The 27,009-nt window shown below is 36.5% G+C and overlaps 1 protein-coding gene across 2 annotated transcripts; it reads right to left on the bottom strand.

The window, feature by feature from the left end:
• Positions 1-425: 425 nt before the first annotated feature.
• On the bottom strand, positions 426-27,009 carry HPGD (15-hydroxyprostaglandin dehydrogenase). Of its 2 annotated transcripts, XM_040588842.1 has the most exons (7): positions 26,845-27,009; positions 26,596-26,719; positions 22,385-22,491; positions 12,740-12,836; positions 4,567-4,643; positions 2,456-2,619; positions 426-1,361 (listed from the first exon to the last, which is right to left on the bottom strand). In XM_040588842.1, exons 1-7 carry the CDS (start codon positions 26,935-26,937, stop codon positions 1,223-1,225), a joined length of 801 nt encoding a protein of 266 aa, XP_040444776.1. In that variant the 5' UTR covers positions 26,938-27,009; the 3' UTR covers positions 426-1,222. The 2 variants fall into 2 exon arrangements, with proteins under 2 accessions (XP_040444776.1, XP_040444785.1); XM_040588851.1 differs by lacking the exons at positions 426-1,361; positions 4,567-4,643 and having other exon boundaries at positions 2,503-2,619.

Here is a 27,009-nt window from a genome sequence, read left to right as displayed (position 1 = left end):
GTCTGCTTCTTTTATTCTTTCTACAGTTTTACTACTACCCGACTTCCTCACAAGGTAAATGGTGTTTCCACTCTTTCAGTCACAATGCTGAAAACTCCAATGCTTACATCAGTGAAATTAATGTCAGTACTCCTAGGAAGGGTAAATATTAACTTTTCCTACCTTTCCCAGGAGTTATTAGAACTTCTTGTGCTATAAGCATAAATAAATTGTCGTGTAAAAATTTATTTTTATCAGGCATGTAACCCATGGACTACCAAGGTTTGTTTCATAAATATAGCTGGGGATTGACCTGGATTCAGGAGGTCTGGTGGCACTCAGGAGGTAGGAAGCTAATTTTTTATTTTCATTGCTGCTATATGACATGCTCCATCTAAGGTTATATATTGTGATACCAAAATGGACATGTATAAAACACAAAAAAATCAGATTATTCAGGATTTAATTGAGGTTTCAATCAGCCAAGGCAAGAAATTAGATTTAAATGATTAGAAAATGAGATTCGATAAGTAAATAGACATTTCAACCAATGCCAAAGTATTCATCCTTGTATATACAGAGAGCGAAAATTCATATATATATATATCCATAAAAGAAAACAAGAATATTTCTGAACTAATTTATAAATAGCTAAAATCAAAGCAGATAAAAAACCCTGTACTTGTGTGATATGCAACATATCCAATTGCATATACAAGTGAGGAAAGAGAATTTTGCCTCTTGTTCTATGTTATGTTTCCTAAGAAAAAGTAAATTCTTAACTCCTTATAGGGGTATTTGTGTTCTAGATTCCTGAACTCTGAATTTCTGTACTGAAGAATTCAAGATACAGGTAAGTAGACGCTTACGACAGTGAAAATAATTATATGAAGTAAGTCAGGTCCACCAAAATAGGCTTGGAGTATGTAGATCAGAACTACCAGAAGGAAAAAAAAAAACCCTGGCCCCTATTACTACATAATCAAAAATCTTCAGAGCAGTGTATTTATTCTACTGAATAATTATCTGAATAAATACTATTATTAGTACTAATAGAATCAAACCAGGATGGTAACATTTTACCACACCAGATTTTCTTGTCCATCTCTTTCTTATTAGGATGCAAATGTTTGAACACTGCCACTGCTCTAGATACAATATTAACCCTTTTTTCCAAAAATAATTCTTTAATTTTTTTTATACATTTAAGAAAAGCAAAAAATAATTAGCATAAACCAGTTATTTATCTCTTTGATGATGTAAAAGGTGTTTGGCTGTATTGTTGAAAATGAATCCCTTGGGATGCTGTAATCTTCATAACTTCTCCGTTTAGAGTATCATCTTCAATTATAGTTATCAGTCCCTCAGCAATTATCGATGGGCTGAAAAAAAAAGTTTTTATTTCAGAATCATGGTGTAATAGAACATGTGGAAAACAGAAGTAAAGAAACTCAATGTAAATCTATGTACCTGAAAATGAAACAAACTGATATTTGAACAAATTAATTTTCAAGAAAAGCAGAGGTGGTATGAGTGCTTCAGGAGAGAAATCCAGTCTCGTCAATCAGGGCATACAACATAAAGCAGCAACTTTGCAAATCGTTTGTTTGCTGTAGTTGCTGCTAAATCCCAGTGGACATCCAGCTGCCCATGGGCTTCCTTTTTTTTTTTTTTTCCTTTTTTCCTTCTTTCTCATGGCAATGGACAGAAGGAATCCTTACACAATCCTCTGCAGCTCTTTGCTGTTGATTTATCCTGTTTCTGTAGCAGGACTGGCATACCAATTAGCTTAAGGAGAATTTTGTCACATGCAGTTTACTGTGGTCAATAGGTACAATATATTTTACGTATGAAAAAGTGAAACAACACAGTCATACAATTTCCTTTGTGGAGAAGTACCCAATCAGCTAATTGTTAGAGGCCAAGAAAGTGTTAAGAAAATATCACTTTATGCTTGTTCTCACACTCTTTCCTAGCTGTCTGCTTTTGGCCTTTATTGGCCATACCGTGATGGGCTAGGTAAATGATCTGATCCATCATTGGTGCTACTGGTCTCTTGTGAGCTTAGACCAGTTTTGTTAGTTCTTGGTCTGATTTTTACCTTGGTTTGCTTGCAAATTTTGTGGAAGTTCAGTACAAATTATATACCCTGTATTTCACAATAACCCTGATCAAACAAATTTATGGAAGAATGCCAAGGGCTATTAAAAACTACACCCCATCACCTTTAACTTGGGAATTTGATTTTCACTTTGGGAAATAGGAATGCATAAAGGGAAATATTGCTATATAGGTGATAGTCTTAAAATAGCCTTAGATATCTGCCATTTGTTCCTTGTATACAGGATGACATATTTGATAGGCTTTTATCTGAGGCAGCATTTCCCTTTTATTGTAACTCTTCTGAAAGTGCTATTGTTCGTGCTTGTTCTTCACTAACAGATGGCGAAAACCCTCTGTATCTGACTTGACTTACTCCATCACGCCGTAGAACTGCATCATATTTTTGATCTCATCCTTATATGAATAATATTGTCCCATATTCTCTTCTTTATCTATTGACTGAAGAATTGGTGTGTTCACAAATCCTGGACAAATTGTGTTGAGTCTCACACCGTAGTTTTCCATATTAGCAGCTAACTAGAAAAGAGAAAAAGTTAGGCATTTGTCATCAGCATTATAGAAGAGTATTGTGTAAGTAATTTTTCAAAGAATGAGATTTGCCACTGAGTACTCTTAAACCTTACCTAGCAAGCAAATTTTATTACTACTGATTGTTTTGTTTCAACAACTAGGTTTGAAGCACATTTTCTCTAGTAATTGTACTAGACTACTAGAAAAGAAACACTGCAGGGAGAACAATTCTACAAGAAATCAATGCTCTTCTTTCCATGCAGCTGTTTTTTCCCCAAATTTTTCTTATTAGTGCTATTGGCCTGTACGTTAACAGTATTTGAGGGTGATGACGCAACTTTCATAAGCAAAACCAAATGAAAAAATATCTCCCAAATATATGCTTCCAATTTTATATGAACTTTCTTATTAAAAGAAAACTATGTGAAATCAAATGGAGATTTAACTTGAGGATTGTATTTAGCTCCCTCACGTCAACAGAAATACGATTTGATCTTTACCCCTAGAACTGTAATGCTACTCCATTCCAGCTGCTCTATTGTCCCTGCCAAGGTATGAATCTGCCACTGAGCATCTTCACAGGGAAGCCCCTGTGAACTCCAGGAAACAGTCAGGAGTTTTTTCAGGAAGCAGTTCAGGAGCATGATGAAAACGGGCAGCACAAATTGTGCTGGGAATGGTAGGACTCTTCACTTGTGGTGCTACTGATGCATGTGTGCAGCAAAGGAGTCTGATGAGCATCCAGGCGTATGTTGAAGGCTGGATGAACTTAGCGATAGCACAGAACTTAGAAACTACAGATGATACATCCAAGAATAACCATAACTGTTCAACAATGAGTTCTATTTATTTTAACATTTAGCAGGAATCCTTTCTGGTATTATTTAAATCACGTGTCATCTTCATGATATGGTAGCCTGCTCTTTTGGTCTGGAGGAGAAAAGAAACGGCAGTCCTAGATGTTTTGTATCATACCGGCCCAATGTTAGGCTGTACTGCCTTTTCTGGTACACACAGTGATTCGTTGTGTTTATTATTCTTTTTCTCCTTGGTAGTCTCATGTTCCATAGAGACAGCATTTCTTCCCATTTTCTAACAGACCCTTTATTTTTGAACTTACATGGTGATGGTTATGTTATCATGAGAAAAAGAAAATGGAAAAGCAGGTGTCAGGTTTATGCTGTGGCTAATATTATATGCAACACTTATCTATACTAATCTGTTTAGGTTAATCTAAAAGAGAAGTTATTTGATTGGGGTTGGGGGCATAAAATATGGATAAGCTATCCAAATTATCATTTCTGGTGCTTTATTCTGGAAATTAGATTGGAAATCTTATATGAGTAGTCTATCTTTAAGCTTAGCCTAGGAAAGTAATAATATTTGCTCCCTCCAAGTTATTTTATCATACTGCTTGTTCAATTTAACTAGAAAGTTATGTGGTCAGGGGCTAAGACTTACTATGTGGCCATATGGCATCTAACATGTCCCATCCTCAATGTGTCATTTTATATTTTCAGCATATTAAGTCTTGGTGAGAACAAATAATGGTAAACATTTTTGTGCTCATCACTTTTTGTACGCTTTAGTGCCTGTTTATGATAAAAGAAGTCATCAACCTGAGTTATGAATAAGGAAGCCAAAATGTTAGATGACTGGGATAAAGTTATGAAAAATATTTTTAATGCTTGGATAAAACTTTTGGGCTCCTCTGACTGTCCTTAAATTACTTTGCAACATCATTCTTCCATGCTCCCAAAACCTTACAGCAGTCATAAACACACACATGCCTTACTTATTGCATCTCTGGATTCCCTTTAATTTCCACTGCTTCAGACACTTTGTTTTCTTTAAGAAAATTAGTTCCAGTTGTGTGATAAGAGAGAGGGAACATGAGAAATTTAGGATGTTCCCAAGTTGCTGCTGAAACTATTTTCAAAAACACATACTTACTGCTATTGATCGTGTGAATCCAATTACACCATGCTTTGTAGCACAGTACACAGGTTGGAATGCAGCAGGCATGAGTCCTTTAAAATAAAAAGGTAGCTGAATAAGGATGTTGGGTACTCCTATTCATGATTACTTTAAACACACATATAAGTCTGTAATGTAAAAAGTGATGGATTTATAGAGCTGTAACAGTATAGATTAGTAAAAATTTTCAAATTGTATTTTGTAATCTGAGATAGGCTGGGAAAAAATTTGAGATGGATAAAAACATGAGGAGGCAAAAGAAGAGTAATAAAAAGTGTAACTTTGAAGAGGAAAGGTTGTATCTGTGTAGTATGACTTAAAATGAAGGACAGGATCTGGAAGAAAACACTCAAGGATGAGACTTTTGAGCCTTCTATGAATCTGTAAAGTAGTTAAAGTATATAAACTATGTAAAGTATTTTAGATAAACTCTGATTGCTGACACCCTAGCTGTTGGTATGTAAACCAGCCACCTGCAATCATTTACAGTGGTTTTAGGGAGGAAGTGTGGGCAAAAGTAAGGGAAATGGTAAAATCCATTTTGACTACTGTAACTGATTTATTATCTTTGTAATATATCAAAACATAACGTCTACTTAAATCCCTTGCTTATGTTGCTTCTGTGGAATAGTGACAAAACAGCCTCAGATAAAACTTTTCCCATAGCCCTGATGCAAAAGGTAGGAACGAGCGTGCTGCGCAGCTGAGTGAAGCCAATACATCTGCCCGCGCAATGTTGTTCCTGCCTGTTTATTTGACAACGTATGTAACAAATGCATACTCTTCTGTATAGTGCATTTTGCTCAAAGAAGCAAAGTAATTCAGACTTGATCCACCATCTGAGGCATTGTGAAATTTATTTTACTTATAATATTACTCTGATAATATTTCATAGGTGATAGGTTTTTTAAAGAGATTTAAGTGAATTAAGGAAGCCATTTTGCAATAAGTAAATGGAAAAAGCACTAAAAAGTGAATGTAAGACCTCAGTGCAGAGAGAGTATAGAGATAAGTGAGTGAACACTGGGAGTGGAACGATAAGAAGATCTCAGATAATGAGCAGAAAGAAATGAAAGGAGAGGTGTGGATAGGAAAGCTTTTTGAAGTGTTTTCTAGACTGAATTAGATTGGCTGAAAAGGATTGAATGATATGGTACCTCCTACAGTAGGTTCTGGAATGAAAAGCCAGGATGAAGATTTTTAGAAGGGAACAGGAAAAAGAACAATCCTGGGTAATATCATTGCCATCTTCTGTAAGGAAATTGAGAAGCAAAATAAAAAATGACTGCTGAACCTTTATGGTGGGAGAAGGAGAGCATAAAATCATCATTTATAGTACAGAAAGAATAGAACAGGTTTTGGAGGAAAATTAAGAACTCGGTTCTAATAAGGCTGAGTTTGATGTCAACAAGCTGGCCAAGGAGACATGAGAGACCATGAGTGTATATACGTTTCTGCCCATTATGCCAACAATTTCCACTACACAATGACAGCTGAACTGGACCACAATGGGTGCTGTAGTCCACCTGAAAGGTAGGGTTTTGTGAATAGCAAACCACAGCTTGTCCTGAAGTTAGAGGATGAAATTTGCCAATGTTCCTGAATGTGGTATTGTAAAACTGGATACTGATTTTGGTGTGTTAATGTTTGATTCTAATGGAAGTCATCCCAATTAATATCTCAAGTATGTTTTTCATTCTTCATATTTCATCTCTTTAAGTGATATAATCAAGAAGGGGTGTGACTTATCTCAGTGGAGATAGCTTTAAGTAGGGATTTGCCAGAAAAAATTATGTATGCCAGAGACTTGCATGGGCTCTTTGCTCTGGAATGCATTTTGTCTGAAGGAAAACACTTTCTATGATGGTCCAAAGCTCTAATTACAATCCTGACAGCTTCAAGGCTTTATCTTGGTATACAAGCTACATTGGTGATCCAGTGGAAGCAACACTGTTATTAGCACTATCCAGTGGCGGGAAATTAAGAACTTAACCTAGTGGTGGTTCTCTTAAATTTGTATTTATCTTCTTAGCTTGGATTAATGTGTTATGCTTCTGATTGTGAAGCTCACTATGAAAAATGGCTTTTGTCTCCTGCGGGTTGTGGTCACAATGAAGGGTTAATATTCCTGTTTGGTGACTTTTGATGATCATCACCATTCTTCAAATAATTGGAAACATTGGAATATTAGCATGTTAGAAGTGATCCTTTTTTAAAAAAAAAAACAAACTCCTGAGTAGTTTTACATGTTTTAAAGAGAAAAAAACATTCCAATGAGGCTGCAGGTAACAGACATACAAAAGATGAAATCTACTAGGAAATACAGAGGAGTAATTTAAAGGTCTTTTTTCTTTTCTTTTTTCTTTTCTTTCTTTCTTTCTTTTTTTTTTTTTTTTAAACACAGTAAGACAAATGACTTATTACTTGAGAGGGAAGAGAAACAAAGTCAAGAAATAAACGAAGGAAGGGCACAGCTCACAATGATAAAGTGGAATAAGATTCAAAGACTTAAATGTCAAAAGACAGGAGGAATAACTAGGCAGGAAGGGGGGAACAATTTTTTTTTTTTTAATTGAAGTATTAAACCCAGTTATTTTCTAACTGAAATTATTATTTTTGCTAAAGTGGAGAACCAGTAAGAAAGCAATTGCCTCACTTTCAGCCAAAGCAGTGACAATGAAAACAACTCCTAGCATCACTCACCAAAACTATGACAGTCCTGTCTCATTTTTGTTCCTGAGTTCAGTACTTGGAACTATGGTGTGGGATTTCCAGCTCTGAGCCACTTCCCTGCCCTGGGAAGAGCTGAACCTCGATCTGCTAACAGTGTGCCCTAGGGACACTGCTAGCAAGTGTCTTGGGATGAAACAATGTGTGACATTGAGCTTGCTCTGCTTGAGCATTTATTCAACCAGTGAGCAAAGATGAATTCATAGCGTATTAGGGCATTCATTTGTTAGAAAAATCTGGATTCTGTTTGCTGCTACCATGAATATTTAATTGTCTTATGCGAAATGGAATGGAAGTGACAGACTGGAGAACATTGTGCACAAAATAACAGGGGGAGGAAGGGGAGGATGTTCTAATGGATGGTGATGGGGCAGTGTACTGCTGGAAAGCGGTACCTGTGGTTTTATGTTTCTCTTAGCAAAGGGAGGCAACTATGCCTAGATGTTCCTCTCTCTGAATGTTGCTGCATCACTGAATTGTTACAAGGGAGAAGATGGGGAACTTCCTTCTCCCCTCAAACAACATTCACTGAGAATTAGGTTTTGAATGCAAATGTTTTCATGATGACTGAAGGTGCTCTTTGGTTTACCAAAACCAATTTAAGCAGACAAGTAGTAATCCTGTGTGCCAGTGTTAATTATTCTTTTTTTTATTTCTCTCAGTTTCTGGCAGGCTGAAAGAGACAGGTCTTGCCCTTGGTTATACTCAAGTCCCATTGTTGTTACAGTGTCAAGACCACTCTACCATTTGAAACATAGTGTCAGGCTTCTCACTACAATGGGTTATTTGTCATGGTCAATAGCTTCAGTATCCACAGCTTGAGAAATTAGTATTGGAGGTAGAGGGTAGTTTAAATAAGCTTGAATTATATCAGTAAGCATTGCTGAAACCAGTATTTCCCTTCAGTCCCCTGAAAAGCTTTGATGAATATAGAATTAAGTAATTTTTCCCCAGGTGTGCTTTACCACTGAACATGTTGCCCTCAGAGATTTGAACGAGTCTCTTTCTCTGAACAAGATTTACTGGCTTTTAGATGACCTTTCTGCCCACTGTTCCATGGGTGCACTGTTAGGTGGCTAGAGGCAAATATAATTTCTGTTTGATGATATCTTTAAGTTTCATTAATTGTTAGAAGCGTGTACTTCATGTTTGGATGAGCATGGCACAGAATAAAGAACCACAGTCTGGTTTCTACCAGAGCTGTTGATCTCACAGAAGCTTTGGGTTCATCAGAAAGCACTGCTGCTACACTGTGATTATGCAGTGATCAAGCTCTATTCCCAGTTACGCTGTAGACAAATATATTCACTGTTAAAACATTTAAATATTCCATTAAAATATTCACATTTTTTCTAATGTGATAATCATGGTATTGTGTGGCATTCTAAAATTCTAAAATTTTCCTTGTTTATGGAACAGATACATGAAAACATTGAAAGGTAAGTTTTGGCAAGCGGATGGAACGTATTTAAAAGCGAACCAAAAGTGTACTTCTCTGTATGCTGGAAAATATTGCCAAAGTAATTTGTTTTCCTTTCTGTATTAGGTTTGTTTTATAAAATATACTTATCAATGCCTATTGCAAAACACAGAATGCTTATAAATAAATAACATTGCAAGATTTAGCTGTATTTACTGAAATGAAATGTCTTTCCAAACCACATTACAGAAATCTCCTTTGTTGCCCTTAGGCAAGTCTGGATAAAGCGTATGGAATGTGCTTACAGTGTGCTTTTGAAGGCCAAAGCCTCTTTTGAAGAAGCTGATGTGTAACTAGGGAAAGGAGCTAGGGGCATGGTGGTCCTGCAGAGTGATGAGAGAATTTATTAAAGGGGTTATACAATACCCTGTTCTTAAGAACAGGGAGAATTACACAGTCACATTTGTTACGTCCGTTATACTGACGTGATCTGTGTCAAAACAAGGAAAACACAGAAATCCTAGAAAAAATTCTAAGCTGTGTCATTTCTAGGAAAGTTTTCAACAGTGAACCGAAGTCCCAAGGGAAGTTTCTAAATTTTCTAACCTCATCCTTGTGGATTCTGCTCAGCATCCTCCTTTTTACAAAGGAGAGGGACCAGAAGCATTTTCATGACACAGAACTGAAAGCACCAGTTGTACAGCCTGTCACACCTTTGTTCCACTCTATCAAAAAAAGAGTCTTGCCATTACTCAATGATGTTAACCATATACTCAGCTTTGTTCTTGTAATATATATAGGATCAGATCCTAAAGAAATCTGTTTGCTGTGAAGGGTTACTTTAAGTATTTCTTTAGGCTAAAGGTTTCTTTCTATATGATGACAAACTGGCTGCTTGTAGAGCCTCAGTGCTTGAAGTTGCATGCAATCAAACTGTCAATATGGCTATTTGGAAAGGTATCCAGATACACTACACATTGAACAACCTCTCAAAAAAACCTAGTGTGATCTTATGCTAAACATTTTACCATTTTTTAAGTTCTTTATGAATAACTAATTTTTTTTTATCTGCCAGAATCCAGACAGATACAAATTCAGTTTTACAGAATACCTTCTTGAAAGTATGAAAGCTGTCAAAACAAAAGTGCATACATACATGACTTCCCCCTTTACTTACTAAAAGTGTACAGGTACCAGGCACCAAAAGGTAAGAGAGAATGCTAAATTTAATCATGTAAATGATGTCATGAGTTAAATTTATTTCTGTATGCTTTTTCTGTGCTTGTAGCTGTTCTGTTAAATAAAATTAAAATTAAAATGCATAGCTTCCTACAGAAGAAATTTTAGAACATTTTATTTTTTGATTTTAAAATGAACTTTATTACAATGCAAAAACCTGCAGTCATTGGCATTATGTTTTATGGGACAAAGTTGGCAGTAAACCACATTTCCCATTATCTCAGTTGTTCAGCAGCATTACATCCTTTTGATATGAATGCACAAATCCCATAAAATTAAGAGTGTTTTACAGCTTTAAATGGGTTGGGATTTTGGTGCTTGCTGCATGTGCTTACATACTTCTCTCCCTTTCTTACTTAGTCCTGTCTTGTGGGGACACTAAAGAAAGGAAGATTCAATATGGGAAAGACAGGGTGGATGCTCTGGCTTTTATCCAGCTGATTGAACACTTTAAGCTTCTACTTCATACGAATCATTGAAGTAGTTCCATAGGTGTTTGGAAATACAAAACAGTAAGGCTTGATTCTGTCCCTAGTTCAAATCATTGGCAAAAGTCCCATGGTGAACTGGAAACTAATTAACGTGTAAAGCAAATAGTATTAAATATTACATAAGCACTAAATATAACTCTTGCTACTCAGCAAGACACAAGAATATTTGCAATCTGGAGAGTGTATCTGATAAAATATTGTGGAGAACTTGGACGAGGGGATCAAAACCACTCAAAAGTTTAATGATCAACAGAAGCTATCTGAGAAAAGAAAACACTCAAATGGAATTTTAAGCAAGCCAATGGCAGTTTGTCTTTTATATATGGAATAAACTGCAGGACTTAGACCTTCAGACTGGAAAGGATAATTAGAGTCACAAAGCACAAATAGTAGTAAATAAATAAACAATAAAAATTAGTGTATGTCAGTTTTTATAATGTGTTGTTCCTTATGACCTTGGAAACTAGTACTAAATACAAGCCCTGTAAAAACAAACAAAGCAAAGAACACTTTTGTTTTGACCCGTGATCATTATGGCACAATATTAATGTTAAAAAGTAAGTAAATATATGCAATTTTTAATCAAATAATTAAAATGGCACTTACAAGCTCTTAACAAACCAAGAACAGCCAAGCTGTTAGGTCTTAAAATCAAAATTTTGTGTTCCTTTGGGACTAGTTAGAAAAGGAATCAAACAACTTGCTACCTCTGCCCGCCTTTAAGGCACTGCATGGGCATCAGCACTTCTGTGAAAATGTTTAATCTTTTACTTGTGTTGATGAACTCTCGTACTGCAATAGCAGTTTTCTCTGGGTTAATTTGGTCCCCATACAATGTCTATTTGAGCCAGCGGAGGTAAACTTACTGGTGGCAGTAGGCAGTGTTAGGCAGTGTTGCAAGTGCTGACTTAAAGGAACATGGAGACTTTTAATAAAGAACCCCTCACCCATATGAGATAGGTGCATGTATTAAGTCAGACCCTCAAGATCCACATGCGTTATGTTAACGGGGTGAACTGGACTTCTCAGCACAAAAGCAAAGGTTTAGAAGAGAATTTAATAATACTCAGAACATGCATACCTATCCACAGTCAGGAACTACGGCCGCTGCTGTCTTACTGGCTTGTCATTGTTAAAACACATAGGAGTACACTGGAGTAAAATTGCTATCATTTGGTATTCTGCATGGATACCAAAGAAAGCACTGACAATCCAAGTGTAAGCTAGCCTATGTATTCTTTTTCCCAGACAGTATGACAGTAGCAAAAGAGAACAAACTCTTCAAACAAGCATGAGGGAATGCAATTATTTCCCCACACAATTTTTGAGGAAGGGTGCCAGGTGACATCGTTCTCCATTTACCATTTCCTCTGCAGTTGTGCTTTTTTGCTGTGAGCCCAGCTACTGCAACATTGAGCGTACCTACAGGAAAGGGTGCAGAATTTTGCCTCACAACTGAGCAGCAATAACTCTGACTGACTTAGAAGCTGTATAATTCTATTTTTATGCCAAGAAGTTGAAATACAGTTATAGCATAGATAAGTAGTGAGCAAAGAATGTGCTTGCTTAAGCTCAGTGAAATATGAGTGTTAATTTTATGGCTTCTCAAGTAGAGGTAGATCACATCTGAGGGGGCTTGGAACATAAATTGGTGTGTGACAATCTTTATTAATAAAATAGATACAGTCTGATCTTAAATATTCCTACAGCTGTGCTACTATGGAGTTGAATGGAGGACCTGTTACTGTTTCGTCACTCTCTGTGAAAAAGATTATCTGATTTTCCATATTCGACACCCAGTAAATACTTTATAATATAAAAAATAATTAAATTTACAGTAAATCAGAATTCAGATTATGTCTATATATGTTACACTTTGCTTTTTACAGTGTGGTGTACATTATCTTTTAATTCAGCAGTGATACTGAAGTGTTGAATAAGCATGATGAATTCAGGCTAGTTAGGTTTTCCTCAATCTATGACAGTATTGAAACCTGAAATAAACTGTTTACATTATACTTAATATTATTAAATGAGACTTACAGATTAAGAAAATTACTGATTTTTTCATAGAACTGGGTTTATAAAAGCAATTGAAAGTTGAGGTCCTTTGATATTACTTCTGTTGCTATGATGAAAACCAGATCAAAATTGGAATAAACAGAGAAGAGCCATAAGAAAGAAGAAAAAGTATGATGGATCAGTAAGATTTATTTATTTCAGAAACAAACCAGTGAGTAGAAAGTGTTTATACAGAAAATATTCTGACCTGCTAAGGATGAGATATTAATGATTACTCCTCCATTGCCTCCATTTCCTTTTCTCATGTATTCTAGGCCGAGGTATGTTCCTCTAATCACAGATGTCTGATATGGGGGGGGGGGGAAAGGGATAATTATATTCAAAATATCAATATTAAAATATATCAATATTTGAGCTTCTAAAAACTGAAACTTGCTTTAATTGTGGTGCCTAGAACCTGCATTGCTTTACCAGTGATGTATTTATACTTTGAAGATTATAAACACAGAATACATTCCACAGTAATGCAACTCTAACTTCAGAAGCACAATTACAGTGGATAGAAATAATAGCAGCTTAATTATTTTTCTTACTAAGAATCAATAGTCATACTAAAAAGTTACAATGTGAAATAAAAGCTGTAAAGAAAATGAAATAAAGAATAACTAAATAATTTACAGATGAAACACATACTTTATCTAAGGATAAAATTGGTGGATAAATTGATCCACATCCCAGCATTTTTGTTTAGATGCACTGCTCGGCATTATAGAAGTCTACACTTAATCTGAAGATAACACACTTCTAACTCTGTTTGGCTCAAGGCATGAGAAATTTACGCTTTTTAGGATTAAGTTATGTGATATATTTCTGGACCCAGGATATTAAAAATTTGTATTCTTTTCTGAGTGAAGTTACTGGAGTTTAACCATTCCTTTCAAATGAAAGTTAGCCCAAACAGACAAATACAGATAAGGTAAAAAAGCATTCTAAGAGATGTACAATGTTGTTAGGATAATATTAGCTGCAATGTGATTTTTAAAAGTATTGTTTTAGGTTGGTTTTTTTTAAAGAAAACTTTGAGGAAGAAATTTACTGAGAACTGTGTAACCATGATTCCTTAAAATATGTGTTTGAACCCTACTGCATTCAGAAATTCTGCTGGGATTCCTCTCACCAACCCTTAGACATTTAAACTGAGATGCCTAAAGATACACCAAGCCTGGGGTTCTCAGCCTCCTGAACGAATTGAGAGAGTCTCTCCCAGAGAGTAAGTCAGTCCCTTTCCCTGAGATTTTAACAAGTTATACTAGAAAGGCAGCAGATGATGCTGCTTGTGGAAGATACTAGCTTCAGTGAAATGTTGTAATGTTACCGCATTAGTGATGAATGTCATAATTATTTACAGATCTATTTATTTATTTATTTTTAGATCTCCCTGCAATCCGTTCACATTTGGTTTGCAATTTTTACTTAAAATGAACAAATGCATTGAGTCACTTTTTATTCTTAAGGAAATATTATTTCCACTTTTAAACGAGAATTCCATTTGTATTTTATTACTTGTTAGTGCTATTTATTTGTCCCAAATAAATTAAGATGTTCAAAAGATGAAGTGGCCCTAAAAGTATTTCCACATCTGTGCATAATTATTTTTTTTTATTTTTGACCAGGGAACTCTACAGAACTGTAAACCGTGGAGACAAAAATTTCCTAAAGGAATAAAAAAGCACAGTGAAAAATCTGTATATGCCTAAAACCTAATGGCTAGTGGCTAGTTGTACTGGAAAAAAAAAGATATTTTAAAATCAGAATGTTAAATATTTGTGTGCTATTATTTAAAATCTCAAAGTAAAATTGGAAATAATTTTAAGATGGGTGGGTATTACATTTTATTTTTGTAGCTTATATTTTTAGACATACATGTTAAAACACATAAAGTAAATCTTCTAATTCAATTTCAGTTGTCCTTCATGTTTGTTGGTTTTAATACGAGTCGGATTTGGAAGACTGGATGTCCTGCTTTATTAATGTCGCTTGTTCATTTTCCAAGTAACATCAAATTAAGCTGCCCATTGCCAGAGATAAAACAACTTGAGACCTCATTGCCAAGTTTGCTTTGTAATTTTGATAATGAATCAGCTTTTTAAATTTTCTATAGTTGCAGCATTTTATGTGATATTTTCACTATTAATATATTTTCAGTATAGCTATTTCCTGGAATAGTGTAAAAAATCACAAAATATGAATAATTCAAAATTCTCAAACAATATTTTTTTTTTTACTTAAAAAAATCCCCAACAACTCCCATAAAAAGCTTTTTTTGTTTCTCTCCTGGAAAGTTTTGTTTCAGGCAACATGGTTTTTAATAATGTTTTGATTAATATCCAAAAGAAAGTTACTCATGAAATGTTTTAAAAGAAACTTTCCAAAGAACTGTCTTCAATGGCTTGACAAATGCCATGCTAAATCTGATTTCTCTTGCATGTCCTGGAAAGTAGCAGAGCCCTTATACATGCAGTCTAGTGCTGGTTAATGTTGATTGTCACATGTAAGTTTAAAGAATTTATTGAAAAACAAGATCATTAATGCCGGGGACTGTTGCTGTGAGGCATACTTATTCTGAACATAAACTCATTGGCAGCTCAACTGAAATTAGACTTGGACTTAAGGTGGGTGGCGGTTTTTAACATGTTCACATGATAGGCTGTACACAAGACATTTTAGAAAGGCAGGGGTTAATGATGTCTATGGAGAGCAGGTGCAGGTCCTATCACACCCTGGAGCAGTGGTTCAGCCTGCTGAACAGAAAAAGAGAATTCCGCTTAAGGTGATTAGAGGGAATAAATCAGCTAGAGAAGGAAGTAGCTTGGGGCTCCTTGAAGATTTTTCTATTCCTCCAGCCTTCTAATTCAAAGAGATAATAGAGCTAGATGAGTCCCTGGCCAAACCACAATTATAAGACAAGAAAAAAAGTGGGTAGCTTGACTCTTATATCAAAATCTCTGTACTGTTCTTTTTTTCTCTCTAAATCCATTAACTTAGCATTTTTTCGGGTGGCTGGGGAAGCCTTCTTTCTCCTTTATGTAGGTATTGTGAGAGGTTGTCTTCAGAACAAATGCAGACTTTCATTTGGATATTGCCCTTACACCTGCTGTTACCCTTGAAAAAACCTTATCTTGGGGCTGATCTGCAGTGACGTGGCTGTTTCTGATGTTTGGGCTGATAACATGAAGAATTATTCTGGAGATAAACTCTGAACCAAATATACAGTGTGGGAAGAGCCCAGCTGTCTGCACACTCAGCAGACAGCAATTCAGATGAAACGCGTGCTGTGAGAGATCTCCCACTGTCTTGCCAGAATTCCCCTCTCCAGGAGAGAGAGTCCTCTCCATAGTTATCCAGGGAAGAACAGCTGTGGCTGAATTCACTGTAGTACAGAAGTCATACAATGTGTGCTTAGAAGCCTTAGTGACGCCTTCTGGTCGAGCCTGTTGATCCACCTGAGATGATAAAGTGTGGCTCTCATATCTGGGTGCCAAACCCTCGGATGGGAAAGAGGTGTACCAAAGAACAATAGTCTTTAGACTATTGTTTTCCAAAGAACAATAGCGTATTAGTTTTCGGTTTTGTTAAGAAATCCATCTTTGCAAGTGCCTAAATTGCAGCCTCAGACATCTTTTCATATGAAATGTGACTTTGGATTCTTATCGATTGACATCAGAATACTGAGTCTGAATTCTAGAAGAAAGGTTGTCAGCTGTTACTTCACTATACCATGAAACAGACAATAGGAAGTAAGACAGGCAAAGAATGATGTGTTCTGTGCAGCCCAGTTTCCTCATTTTGGGATATGATGACAAATGTCTGTAATTTGCCTTTCAGTAAATGGAAAGAGACTAAAGGTGTCTTCAGATTGTGTAGTTCTCCATGTATACTTTTAAGAATAATAATTTAATCCCATACTCATAGCCAACAATAATTCATAGTTTGTTGCAAACAGAAATTCTGGGAAAGTTAAATTTAAAATTACGTAATTAAAAAAAGTTGTCTGACTTGTTTTAAGATGAAAATATGCTGGGATACTTAACTTTGTACAAGGAAGCGTGTTGCATTTTAGACTTGAATTTTTTACAATTCCTTTGTTTAGAACTGCATTTAGCTGCATGGATGTTGTCCATAAACATGTCAAGAACAAAGAGTAGGAAAGTAGTCAAATTTGCAATTAAATGCAGGTAAAGGGAAAATTGGGACAGCTGATTCTCAACTAGGTTTCTTTGCTCCTGGTTACTGTAAACTAGTGTCATTAAAATCAGAAAATAATCTAAATGGTTGTCCTACTCACTGTTGAAAAACCTGTGATCTTAGTGATACTGCTGTTTGTTTTCTTAACAAAATACATTGTTTTACTATAGCACATAATGAATATGGATCATCAAGGTGCACTGCAAGTCTGAACGTGCTCCCAGGAGAGGCAATTTTACTATTCAATTGTCCGTAGAAAGTTTAGGATTCTTTCTAATGAAGTTATAACAGTGAGTGTAGGAATATCTCCTAGTATCAACTTCCATAAATGATTTACATTAGAGGAGATCAGACATTCTGAAGCACCAAGTAATAAATGCAATAATAAATCCAAAACTTAGTATCTGACAGCATGGTAAACTTTGCAAAATAATGGTGCAAATATTCAAATCGTTTGCCATTGCTGTTGGAAGTATCATACCAGTAATCAGTAACTTATTTAACAAATGGTTAAATGGCAATTTAGGTATCAACATCAAAACCAGAAACAAACCTTAAAAAAATCTGCGACTCTTATCATTTCTATGTATCCCACAGCTGGATAGTTTTAATTGTATTGTTCTAAAAGAAATTATGTATTTAAAGTCTGATTCCAGTAAGACTCCAATTCTTCAATAGAGAACTAATTCATTTTTTCTGGTGTTAGGAACCAATGTTACCAAGTGTTGTACAATGTTCTTGTATTCCGACTGTAAGTCAATTTTCATACTCTGTGTTTCATTTTACCTTGATCTACAAAATAAAAGTGTGTTCTTTAGTGATGGTGCCCAGAATATTGTTAATCATCATCCTTTGCAAGTGACAATTGTTTTGAAAGTAATTTAGTACACAGTGCTTTTTTTCCTAGTGTTTCAAGGCAGGTTTTCCAACTGACATTGTTTCTTATACCTATTTAATATACCTTGCCACATCTTGTCTGATACTTCTGCTGTCTTGTTATGCATGCTAATATTTTATGCTGAGAAACTATAGCTGCATTCTTTCAGTGCTGAAGATGACTGTAGTTATTAAGGTGATAAGGCAATATGAATTCCTTTGAGAGAACAAAATGGTAATCAGTTATCAGTCCTAATATTTTATGTAAGTTTCTGAGCTAATCCAGTTCAGTGCTAGGGATACCGAACAGAAAACAAATGAAAGAGCCATTGACTTGTGGTTTCATAAAGCAGGTTAGCACAAGGCTGGAATTTGACCCAAGATCATTTGACTTTCGTACTGTGATGTTGTAAATTGATGGCTATCTATAAGGAAACATGTCAAAGTACTTTATGAACTGCGTAAGACAAACTTGAAAAGTCTGAAATTAAGTGCTGTTAGTGATATCCATGGAAAAGTTTAGCATTTTGCTGTTAGACAGGAAGGTGGGACTGAGTTTGTCTTTAATTTAGATTTTCTAGGAAGCAGACAGGTTATAGCAAGCATGCAAGTCCCTTGGCATTCCTATGTATAGGTTAGTTGCTACATGAAATGAAATTGCAGGCTTTTGAATTTCAATTTCTAGCTCAAACTGTAGAAAACAAGAAGCCTAGGGAGGGAGAACCAGAAAGAAGGAAGGAATGTGCAGTAGGATTTGATTATTTACTAGAAATCAGTAGCTTTTATACAACATGGGAACAAAACACTGTTTTAGTGTTTTACCGTGTGGCTTTCTTTATAAACCCACCCCCCCAATTCCTGAAGGACAGAGGACTAGTATTACATTTTGACTAGCTGGGCTTAAGTAGTTAGTTGAAAGACATTTTTTTTTCATTGTACTTCAATATTGGTTACTGTAAACATACATTAAAACTGTAAGCTAAGAAGTTCATTGATTTACAGGGCAATTGAGGTAAGTCTGTGTCCTTCCTAGTGTAATATGAACAACAAAAATAGTTATACTTACAAGCTGATTTATGCACTTAGGGGATTGACCCTCATGCCACTGATTTCAAGGTAAGTGGTACTTCTCACTTTTTGATGGCCACATCTCTCCCTTGGCACTTAGTCCTCTTTCTGACATCAAATTATGCTGAAGAATAAGCAGCTAGGCCACTGAACAACAGAATTGCCGTGTTTCTGGTTGTCTTAGAATGCAAGCTTGGTAAACTAGTTATCTGTGCCATTTTATCTTCTACAGTTAGCACTGTTTGTTTTGTTTTGTTTCTGTGTTGGTAGCATTATGAAACGATGCTTGCCTCTGTCTGTACTGTGGGACCTCATGGTAATTCCCAGCTGCTGAATCCAGCTATGTGTCCTGGTCACACTATTTAGGGATGGAAGTTCAGTCCTTGTCATTTTTCTGGGTACACTAGGAAAGGAGAGCAAGGTGTATGACCCAAAGAAGGTTGCAGCAAACATGCAGGGGATCCCTTTTATGGCTTGCATGATGGAATAGCTTTGTGATGATCATGAAGTCTTTGTCCCCCAAATAAATAAAATTAGTCACTTCTGAAGTTTGCCTAGTTACCCTTCTGGTTTCTGCTCAGACATTAATTGGCCTTTTGAGGAATAGTTCCTTACTGATGAGCAAATGAATTGATTTTGCAAGGTTTGCTAATTGCTGGAATCTTTTCTTCACCATAAGCTGTATTGAACAGAGCCACCCGTATATATACAGTGTTGCATTCTCTTCTGTGTAGTACCAATTTAAGTATTTTGCAGGGACAAACCCTGAGTTAGGTAGACTTGCTTTTAGAAAAGGACTTTCTTTTTAAATTCACAGAAACTTGTTACCTTTGTCATTTGTGGAATTAAATTATGCAAACCCTTAAAAAATGTAAAAACTTTGAATTGTTGGGCCCTACCACGTTTTGCCTGGCAATGAAGGATGAGATTGTCATGCACCTGAACAAATTTTATGTGTGTATTTGAGTTCTACTTCTTTCTGGGCAACACCTAAATAATTGGATCCCATATGACTGGGTTTTTTTGGCATGCCCAAGTTGTGCCCTGCAATTTAAAGTTTTGCCAGAATAATGCGTTAATACATGCAAAATCAACACGTAAACAGAAGATAATCGTGATTTTCCTGTCAGATTCTTTCACGAGTCTAATTTCATTTGGGGAATCCATTTAAATATATCTACAAAATAATTAAATTGTTTGGATAAGAAAACAATAGTCAAAAGTTATGTAATGTGTTTCTGTACTTTTGATTCAGGTAATATTTAAAATGTAAGCATATGTGATACCCATACTGCTGCATTTAACTGCTACCTATCTCAGTGTGCAGAAACCTCTGATACAAGCATAAAAGGAACCTGCAAATAATTTTTGGGATTGTCTTAGTATAAAACGTGCTAAGTGCATCTGTAAAGAGAAAAGATACTGTAATTACAGCAGCCACTATAATTACAGTGGTTCCAGAAAGCCTACATCATCAACACAAGATAAAATTAGGGAAGCTTCTTAGAACACCAAACTTTTTAACTAACACATATGTGTAAGGCTCATAAAGATGTGGGCACTTTTCTTTCTTTAGGGACTTGAGAAAAAAGTTAGACTATAAAATTTTTGGATTCCTTATGAAGTTCTTATGATGTTGAATGCAAGGAACGCTGTTCTTGTCATGCTAGAGAACTGTAGGTATGACTCTTCATAAGAATGTGTGTGTCATATGTCCTTGTGCTATTCTGTGCATGGGGGTCTGTGTGTCATGGACTGTTGAAACTGCGCTGGTAATATCCATTTAAAATGGAATTCCTGTATGGTCACCAAGATCTTTTTTTATGTACCATAATAACAAGAGTGTACATTTGTATGGATATGAGTAGTTGAAGCTGCCATTGATCAAGCTGATATTGATCAAGTCAACGCTATCAGCTTTGGAGTTTTCAGGTGTGGAATGAATGGCATCGCTGGAATATTTCACTAAAGAAGTTAATAGAAATATATATGAAGTAATGAAAAGGTGGATGTTGTTTAGCACAAAATACAGCAAAACGGTGAAAATCACTGCAACAGAAATATCTTTTTAGTAGTTGATACTCTTTCCCCTCCATTTTTATCAAGCTGTCTTTTCTCACTCTCAGGAAACTGTAATGGATAAAAGTAGGAATTGTGTTTTCTTCCCTCTTATTCCTTTGAAATTAAGTCCCACTTTTTGAACCTGCTTCTTCATTTCTCTTCTTCATGCTTTCTCAAGCAGTACTATCAGGGAACTTCCTTACACTCCTTTAAAAACATTCCTGGAGACCAACCGGTTCTGTGAACTGTTTTAGCCATAAAGAACACACCCCATATGTGTTTGTTCTGATTTATCTTGCTCTGAACTGCTCTACTTTTGTACTTTGTACTTTAAACTGGGGAGGGAATATTTGTTGTATCAATATATGTGATATCACTAAGATGAAGACTGGCATGTAGAGGATTTTTGTCCGTTTTTCTAAAGTAGACAATATGCACATAATGTATATCAGAATGTGTGGCCATAGAAGTTATTCCTGCTCTTAAGGACAATACAAGGGATACTTCAAATGTCCAGTGTTGGGGCAAAAGAGACATTTTAAAATCATGTATTTCATATATATTTTGCTCCTTTCTGTACAAGAAGAAAAAAATATTTTATGGAACCAATCAATATAATGTATTACATGCAGCAGCTGTTATTCTTCCGTGGTTAAAAAGTAAAAAGTAGAAAATGTTATATCTTGGTTTATGGAAATTACCATAACTAGATAGAAATGCCCTATGGAAATAAGCTAGTTAGTTGAATCAGGGTTAGACAGGGGAAGAATATTTAAATTAAAAGATAAATTAGGATATTTGGCTCTTAGAGTGTCCTTGATTTAATCCACATGGCTTTACTTCTACTCTGCTTGACCATTTTAGATGTTCTTATGCCAGTCACCAGCATGTATTGATGAAATTTTTCAACCTTTAGCTATTAAGTCATTAGGACATTTGTGGTGAACTTACCTGTACAATAATGTATACACTATATAAACGTCTCTTTTTTAATTTTTAGGGGCAGTAGCTTGATAGTTAAGCATATAGATTTCTAAGACTTGAATTCCAGTTTTTCTGCTACTTGAGATGGTTCAAACCCACCTACAGTCTGCTTCAGCCTAGTGACTGGTAATAAGACAAAAAGAACAGAATCACAGAACCACAGAATTACTTAGGTTGGAAAAGACCTTTAAGATCATTGAATCCAACTGTACACCTGACACTGCCAAATCCACAGCACTAAACCATGACCCTAAGTGCCACATCTGCAGGTCTTTTAAACACTTCCAGGGATGGTGACTCAACCACTTCCCTGGGCAGCCTGTCCCAATCCTTGACAACACTTTTGGTGAAGAAATTTTTCCTAATAAGTTACACCTGGGATTTCACTGAGTTTTATAGAAAAAGAATGTTGTCTGGTGTTAGCCTGAGTACCTGTACACAGTGCTGTACATCTTGGGTAGACAACTTAAAGGACCCATCACACACTTTTATTGGTTAGTACATGTGCAGTTACATGGTTGTTATTTCAATAGCTGTGCTTGCCAATCAAATAATTAATGTTCTGTAATATGGCATGCTCCATACAAGCCAGGGGCTGCTAAGTGTATTCCAGCATCAAATACTGAAGTATGATCATGTGAAAGGAGATAATGCTTACCAAGTTAATTTGTATAGTGCTTTCCCAGTCCTTCTCATTGTTCACTCCAGCATTATTAACCACAATATCCAGCCTTCCAAAATGTTCAATTACTTTTTTGAAAGCACCTATAGTGAAATCCAAGGATGAAATTTCTTAGTATTTCTGGAAAGTAAGGTATAAAAATATAATGCATGCATACAAATTAATGCTTTGTTAGTCCACCAAAATTTCTTCACTGTTTTCTTAACCACTAATGAGCAAGATTCAATTAAATTATTTATCTAACTGCTCACCAATATTAAACATACTCAGAAAAACTGAAAGGTTTAAGATACCATAGTTGCCTTTTCATTCAGTTTTATAAGACTTGGTAACAGGAGATAATGAAAGTTCCTAACACCCATACATTTTGGCTTTATATAATCAGTTTGGCACACTGATTATATAAATTAAGCATTTATAGCTTGATTTGTAACAGTTTGATATAGATAATGAACTCAAGATTTCGTGCCATCTATTTTAAATAAAAAACGAAAGCATCAGGTGTTCGTAAAAGTTTTCTTGGTTGAGTCTGAATTTAACCTAAGAATGCAATTCTTAGTAATATAACTAATATGAATCTTTCAACTACAAATAGTTCATCATAATTCTTGTTTAAATATATTGATTTATGAATAAGTAGTTATACATCCTACTTGTCAGGTAACTTTAATAATGTGTTTCTCAAAATCAAATCTTCCTTCTGTTGGTGAAAACAGTGACCTGTCTTCCAAATAATTTCAAAATAAAGGACTGGGAAACTTCCACAGTGACATTGTATTCTCCCAGGTGACAGTGTTTGAACTAAGATAAAAAACATGTATGGAAAAACATGATGATGTATGTCATAGTGATGAGCAAACTCATCTAGGCTGGCTCTGCTTTGACAGGATAATTGGATGGAATGACCTCCAGATGTTCATTCCAGACTAAGATTTTTCCATGACTGCAGACATTGTCTGACATATCTATATATAGCTTGTTTGTTTTTCCCTCTAAATGTTGTTCCTCATCACTAAATATTTATTATTATGTAAACCAAGACACTACCACTCCAATACTGATACAAAAAGATAGCATTTGGTGACTGATTAAAAACCTAGACTGTTTCAGGTATGCTGAAATTATGCTTGGCAGGCCTTAATGAAACCACTTAGTTAAAAGGTGATCCCAAGACCATCTTAATTCTCTGATTTTTAGTCTTTGGCTATTAGGGTCAATCAGTAGGACAGTAGCTGCTTTGAGACACTTGTCTTTTTTGCAGCAGTTGCAGGGTTTACAAAGTTTTTTTCTTGCACCAGATGGTCAGTACTGTTGCAGCCTTTTCTTTGTCTGAATGCTGGAGGTCCATCACAGTCATCATCTTGTCATCAAAACAAGAGCTGGGCAGCTGCTTATTTGTCCATCTGCCTTTAATGTACAGATTTTTCTAACATTCTTATTCTGTACTAGACCATTTTAATATTACTAAAGCCTCTATTTTTGTCTGGCTGCCTTTTTGGCTTTTGTTATGTTTGTTACTAATGCATTCTCTGCTGTCTCATCTTAACTCCTCAATCAATTCCCATCTTTCCAGTCCTGTATCAGCAAGGGCAATTGGAAACCTCTGGCTTTATTAGGAGCAGAACTGGTTATCTAACTTAGTTTCAATGAATAAAATAAATACAAATTCAGTCCTCAATTAGTTCCCAAATTCTGGAAATTTTCAGCCTTCTCTAAATAGCATCTTTCATCAACCTCATTCTTAACAGAATCTTTTGCCTTCAAAAAATACCATGGATAATGGTACTCTTGCCAATTGATACTTATTAAAATCACACGGTCTTGACTAATTGTAGTTTTCTAGTTTACATATTGAGAAAAAAAGCCAAATCTTTCAGCTGTTTGCATATCTATGTTAAAATAAGGAATGATTACCAAACTTGGAATATTTCTGGTAAAAGTTTACTTGTCTACAGTAGTCCCATCTATTACATATCCCCAAAAAGAAGGATTTCATTATAAGTTCTCAATAAAGTTACCAGCCACCCATTACTGTATCATCATTCATCACCCATCACTTGTCGTTCTCTTTTCAAAGGTAGAATAATTCTCTGTTTGCATTGCACACTAGTTAGTGCTTCTGGAATTACAAAAAATAAAAGCAGATGATCATGCAAAATATTAGATGAAGAAAAATTAAAAATTAAGAAGAGGATCGATTTTAAAGGAGAAGGAAGAAAAAAGTGGAAAGTAAGTACAAACAGCAGTTTTATATAAGCTTCTTAAATATTCACGGAAAGCAAAAGTAAATAAATATATAGTGATTTTTCAAAAGTGGGACAAGATAGAAGAGTTCTGTAGGGGACTATATGAAAGAGCCACCAGAGAAAAAAGCACAGGCAAGACTTGAGAGTAGAGGAAGCAGCTGACTTCCTACCCATAAGCCTCATCTAACTACAGATACTAGTCTTAGTACTATGACTTGTTTCATACCAAAAGGGCTAAAGTTAAAATAAAAGGAACTTTATTCACACACACGCATGACCTTTAACATAAAAAGCAAGTACAGCACTTGATGCATCCACCAAGAACTTTAATCACTAGGAGTGAAATTAATCTAAGTTTTTTAAGTGGTAGCTTGCAATTACAAGTGAAAAAATAGGAAAATAAAGCAGGAAAAAAAACCCACAAAACCAACCAACAAACAAACCCACTAAAAAATACCCTAGAAGCCCCAAAGTATTGTAAGACATAATTGCAAATTTACACTAAGAAACCCGCAGCAGGAATAATGCAGTATCAGATATGTGTATGAAGCAGCAGCTGGCTGTTCCTGCTCTCGCTCCTTGCGAGAGCCCATTCTGATCCTACTCTGATTGCTTTTTTCCTACTAACTTGGTTCCAAAACCTCCCTCGCTGACCCGTCCCGCTCACTGCGGTTCCCAGCGCACACCCTGTTGGTCCTGCACTAGCCTGGCACTAAAGAGAGGAGGAATCAAGGGAGAGAAACACACTGGGGTAACACCCGTGCTGCAGCACATGCTATTCCTACCCCTAGGATGCTTTTTCTTCCTCCTAGGTTACTCCTCCCACCTGAAGGAAAAGTCAAGAATCAAAATCATAATCAAATAACAATAATAAAAAATAATCAGCCTGGCTGATAAAAACTTTGTTTGCTGATGACAGCATATCTCAAATTTGAAGTCCAGCATCTATTTTACAAACAGACGATATAAGGCTTTGTAATTAGATCATGCTAGCTTGGAGCAGCGAGCAATATTGCTGAATTCTGGACTAGCTGCAATATTTTGTGAAAGAGGAATGGACATGCTCAATCCCCGCTGTTGAGAAAGCAGCCAGTGAAGCATAGTGAATAAAAGCAGAACTAAAAACGTTCACATCTAGCTTGACACGAGTGAATCTGGGAAAAGGGCACTGACAAAACTGATGTCAAAATCTGAATCTGAGTCACTACATACGAATGTATCATTTAATAATGAAACTTTGATGAAGTGATGTGCCTGTTATGAAATACTGTGGAGGGTACATCAACGTTATACAATACTCTTAAGAACTTACTAGGGAGCACAATTTGTTCGCTAAGTGAAGACACAAATGCAAATCACACAAGGGAAGCTCCTTGCCACTCCCTGTATCTGCAAAATGTATGTGAAATGTTATCATCCCATGTTTAACACCATGATAAAGCCATGTACCAGCTTTTGCCAGTTGTGCGTTCAGCTACAGCAGCACACGTTCACAGTAAGTGTGCTGTACGGAAAGAGCACTGCAACCCAGAGCAGAATTTATTACCCCTGTGATGAGGGAATGCAGCTTGGAGTCTGTACTGAAGCCTCATAAAAAGCTAGTCTCTGCTTTAAAGTTTATATATATATTACTCATAAAATAACAATTATCTTCTGCAGAGGCTTTCATGCAAAAATGTCACACACAGCACTCAATGGAAATGATTTCTTTGGCTTTTCTTTACGATGTGCCAAGTAACACGGTGAAACACACGCATGCTGATGGTAATATTTCACATCTGCAGGTTCTGAAACAAATCCTTTTTGAGTCACTGTCAGGAGCGATTGGGATTAGGCTGTCCTCCAGAAACCTGAATGGCACACTTACTGGTGCAGCAGCCCGGGCTCCTTCAGGTTGCTGCATGTTTCGCCGGAGCGCAGCGCTGACAGTTTCCTCCTTACCTCTCAGCTGCTCCTGGTCCGTAACGTCGCACGGGATGAACACCGTCCTCTGCGCTTCGAACTGCTCGTCCAGGGCCGCCTTGCTCTCCTGCCCGGCCTCGGCGTTGCGGTCCAGCAGGGCTACCTGAGCGGGAGCGAGGGAGGCTGGGCGGGGGGGGCCCGCCGAGCCGAGCCGAGCCGAGCCCCGGGGCTGCCGGCCGGAGGGCAGCGGGCGGAGGCGGAGGGGAGGGGGCGCTCGCCGGGCCTTACCTTCGCGCCCTTACCCAGCAGCGCCTGGACGAACGCCCGGCCGATGCCCTGCGCCCCGCCGGTGACCAGAGCCACCTTGCCATTGACATGCATGGCTGCCGCGCTGCTGCCGCCGGCCCCGCGCCCGCCGAGCCGGAGCAACCTAGTGCGGTGTCACCTGCCCGA

Source organism: Falco naumanni, chromosome 1 (genome assembly GCF_017639655.2).
Source record: "Falco naumanni isolate bFalNau1 chromosome 1, bFalNau1.pat, whole genome shotgun sequence".
Lineage (NCBI taxonomy): Eukaryota > Metazoa > Chordata > Aves > Falconiformes > Falconidae > Falco > Falco naumanni.
This window is presented reverse-complemented; position numbering and strand designations above follow the sequence as displayed.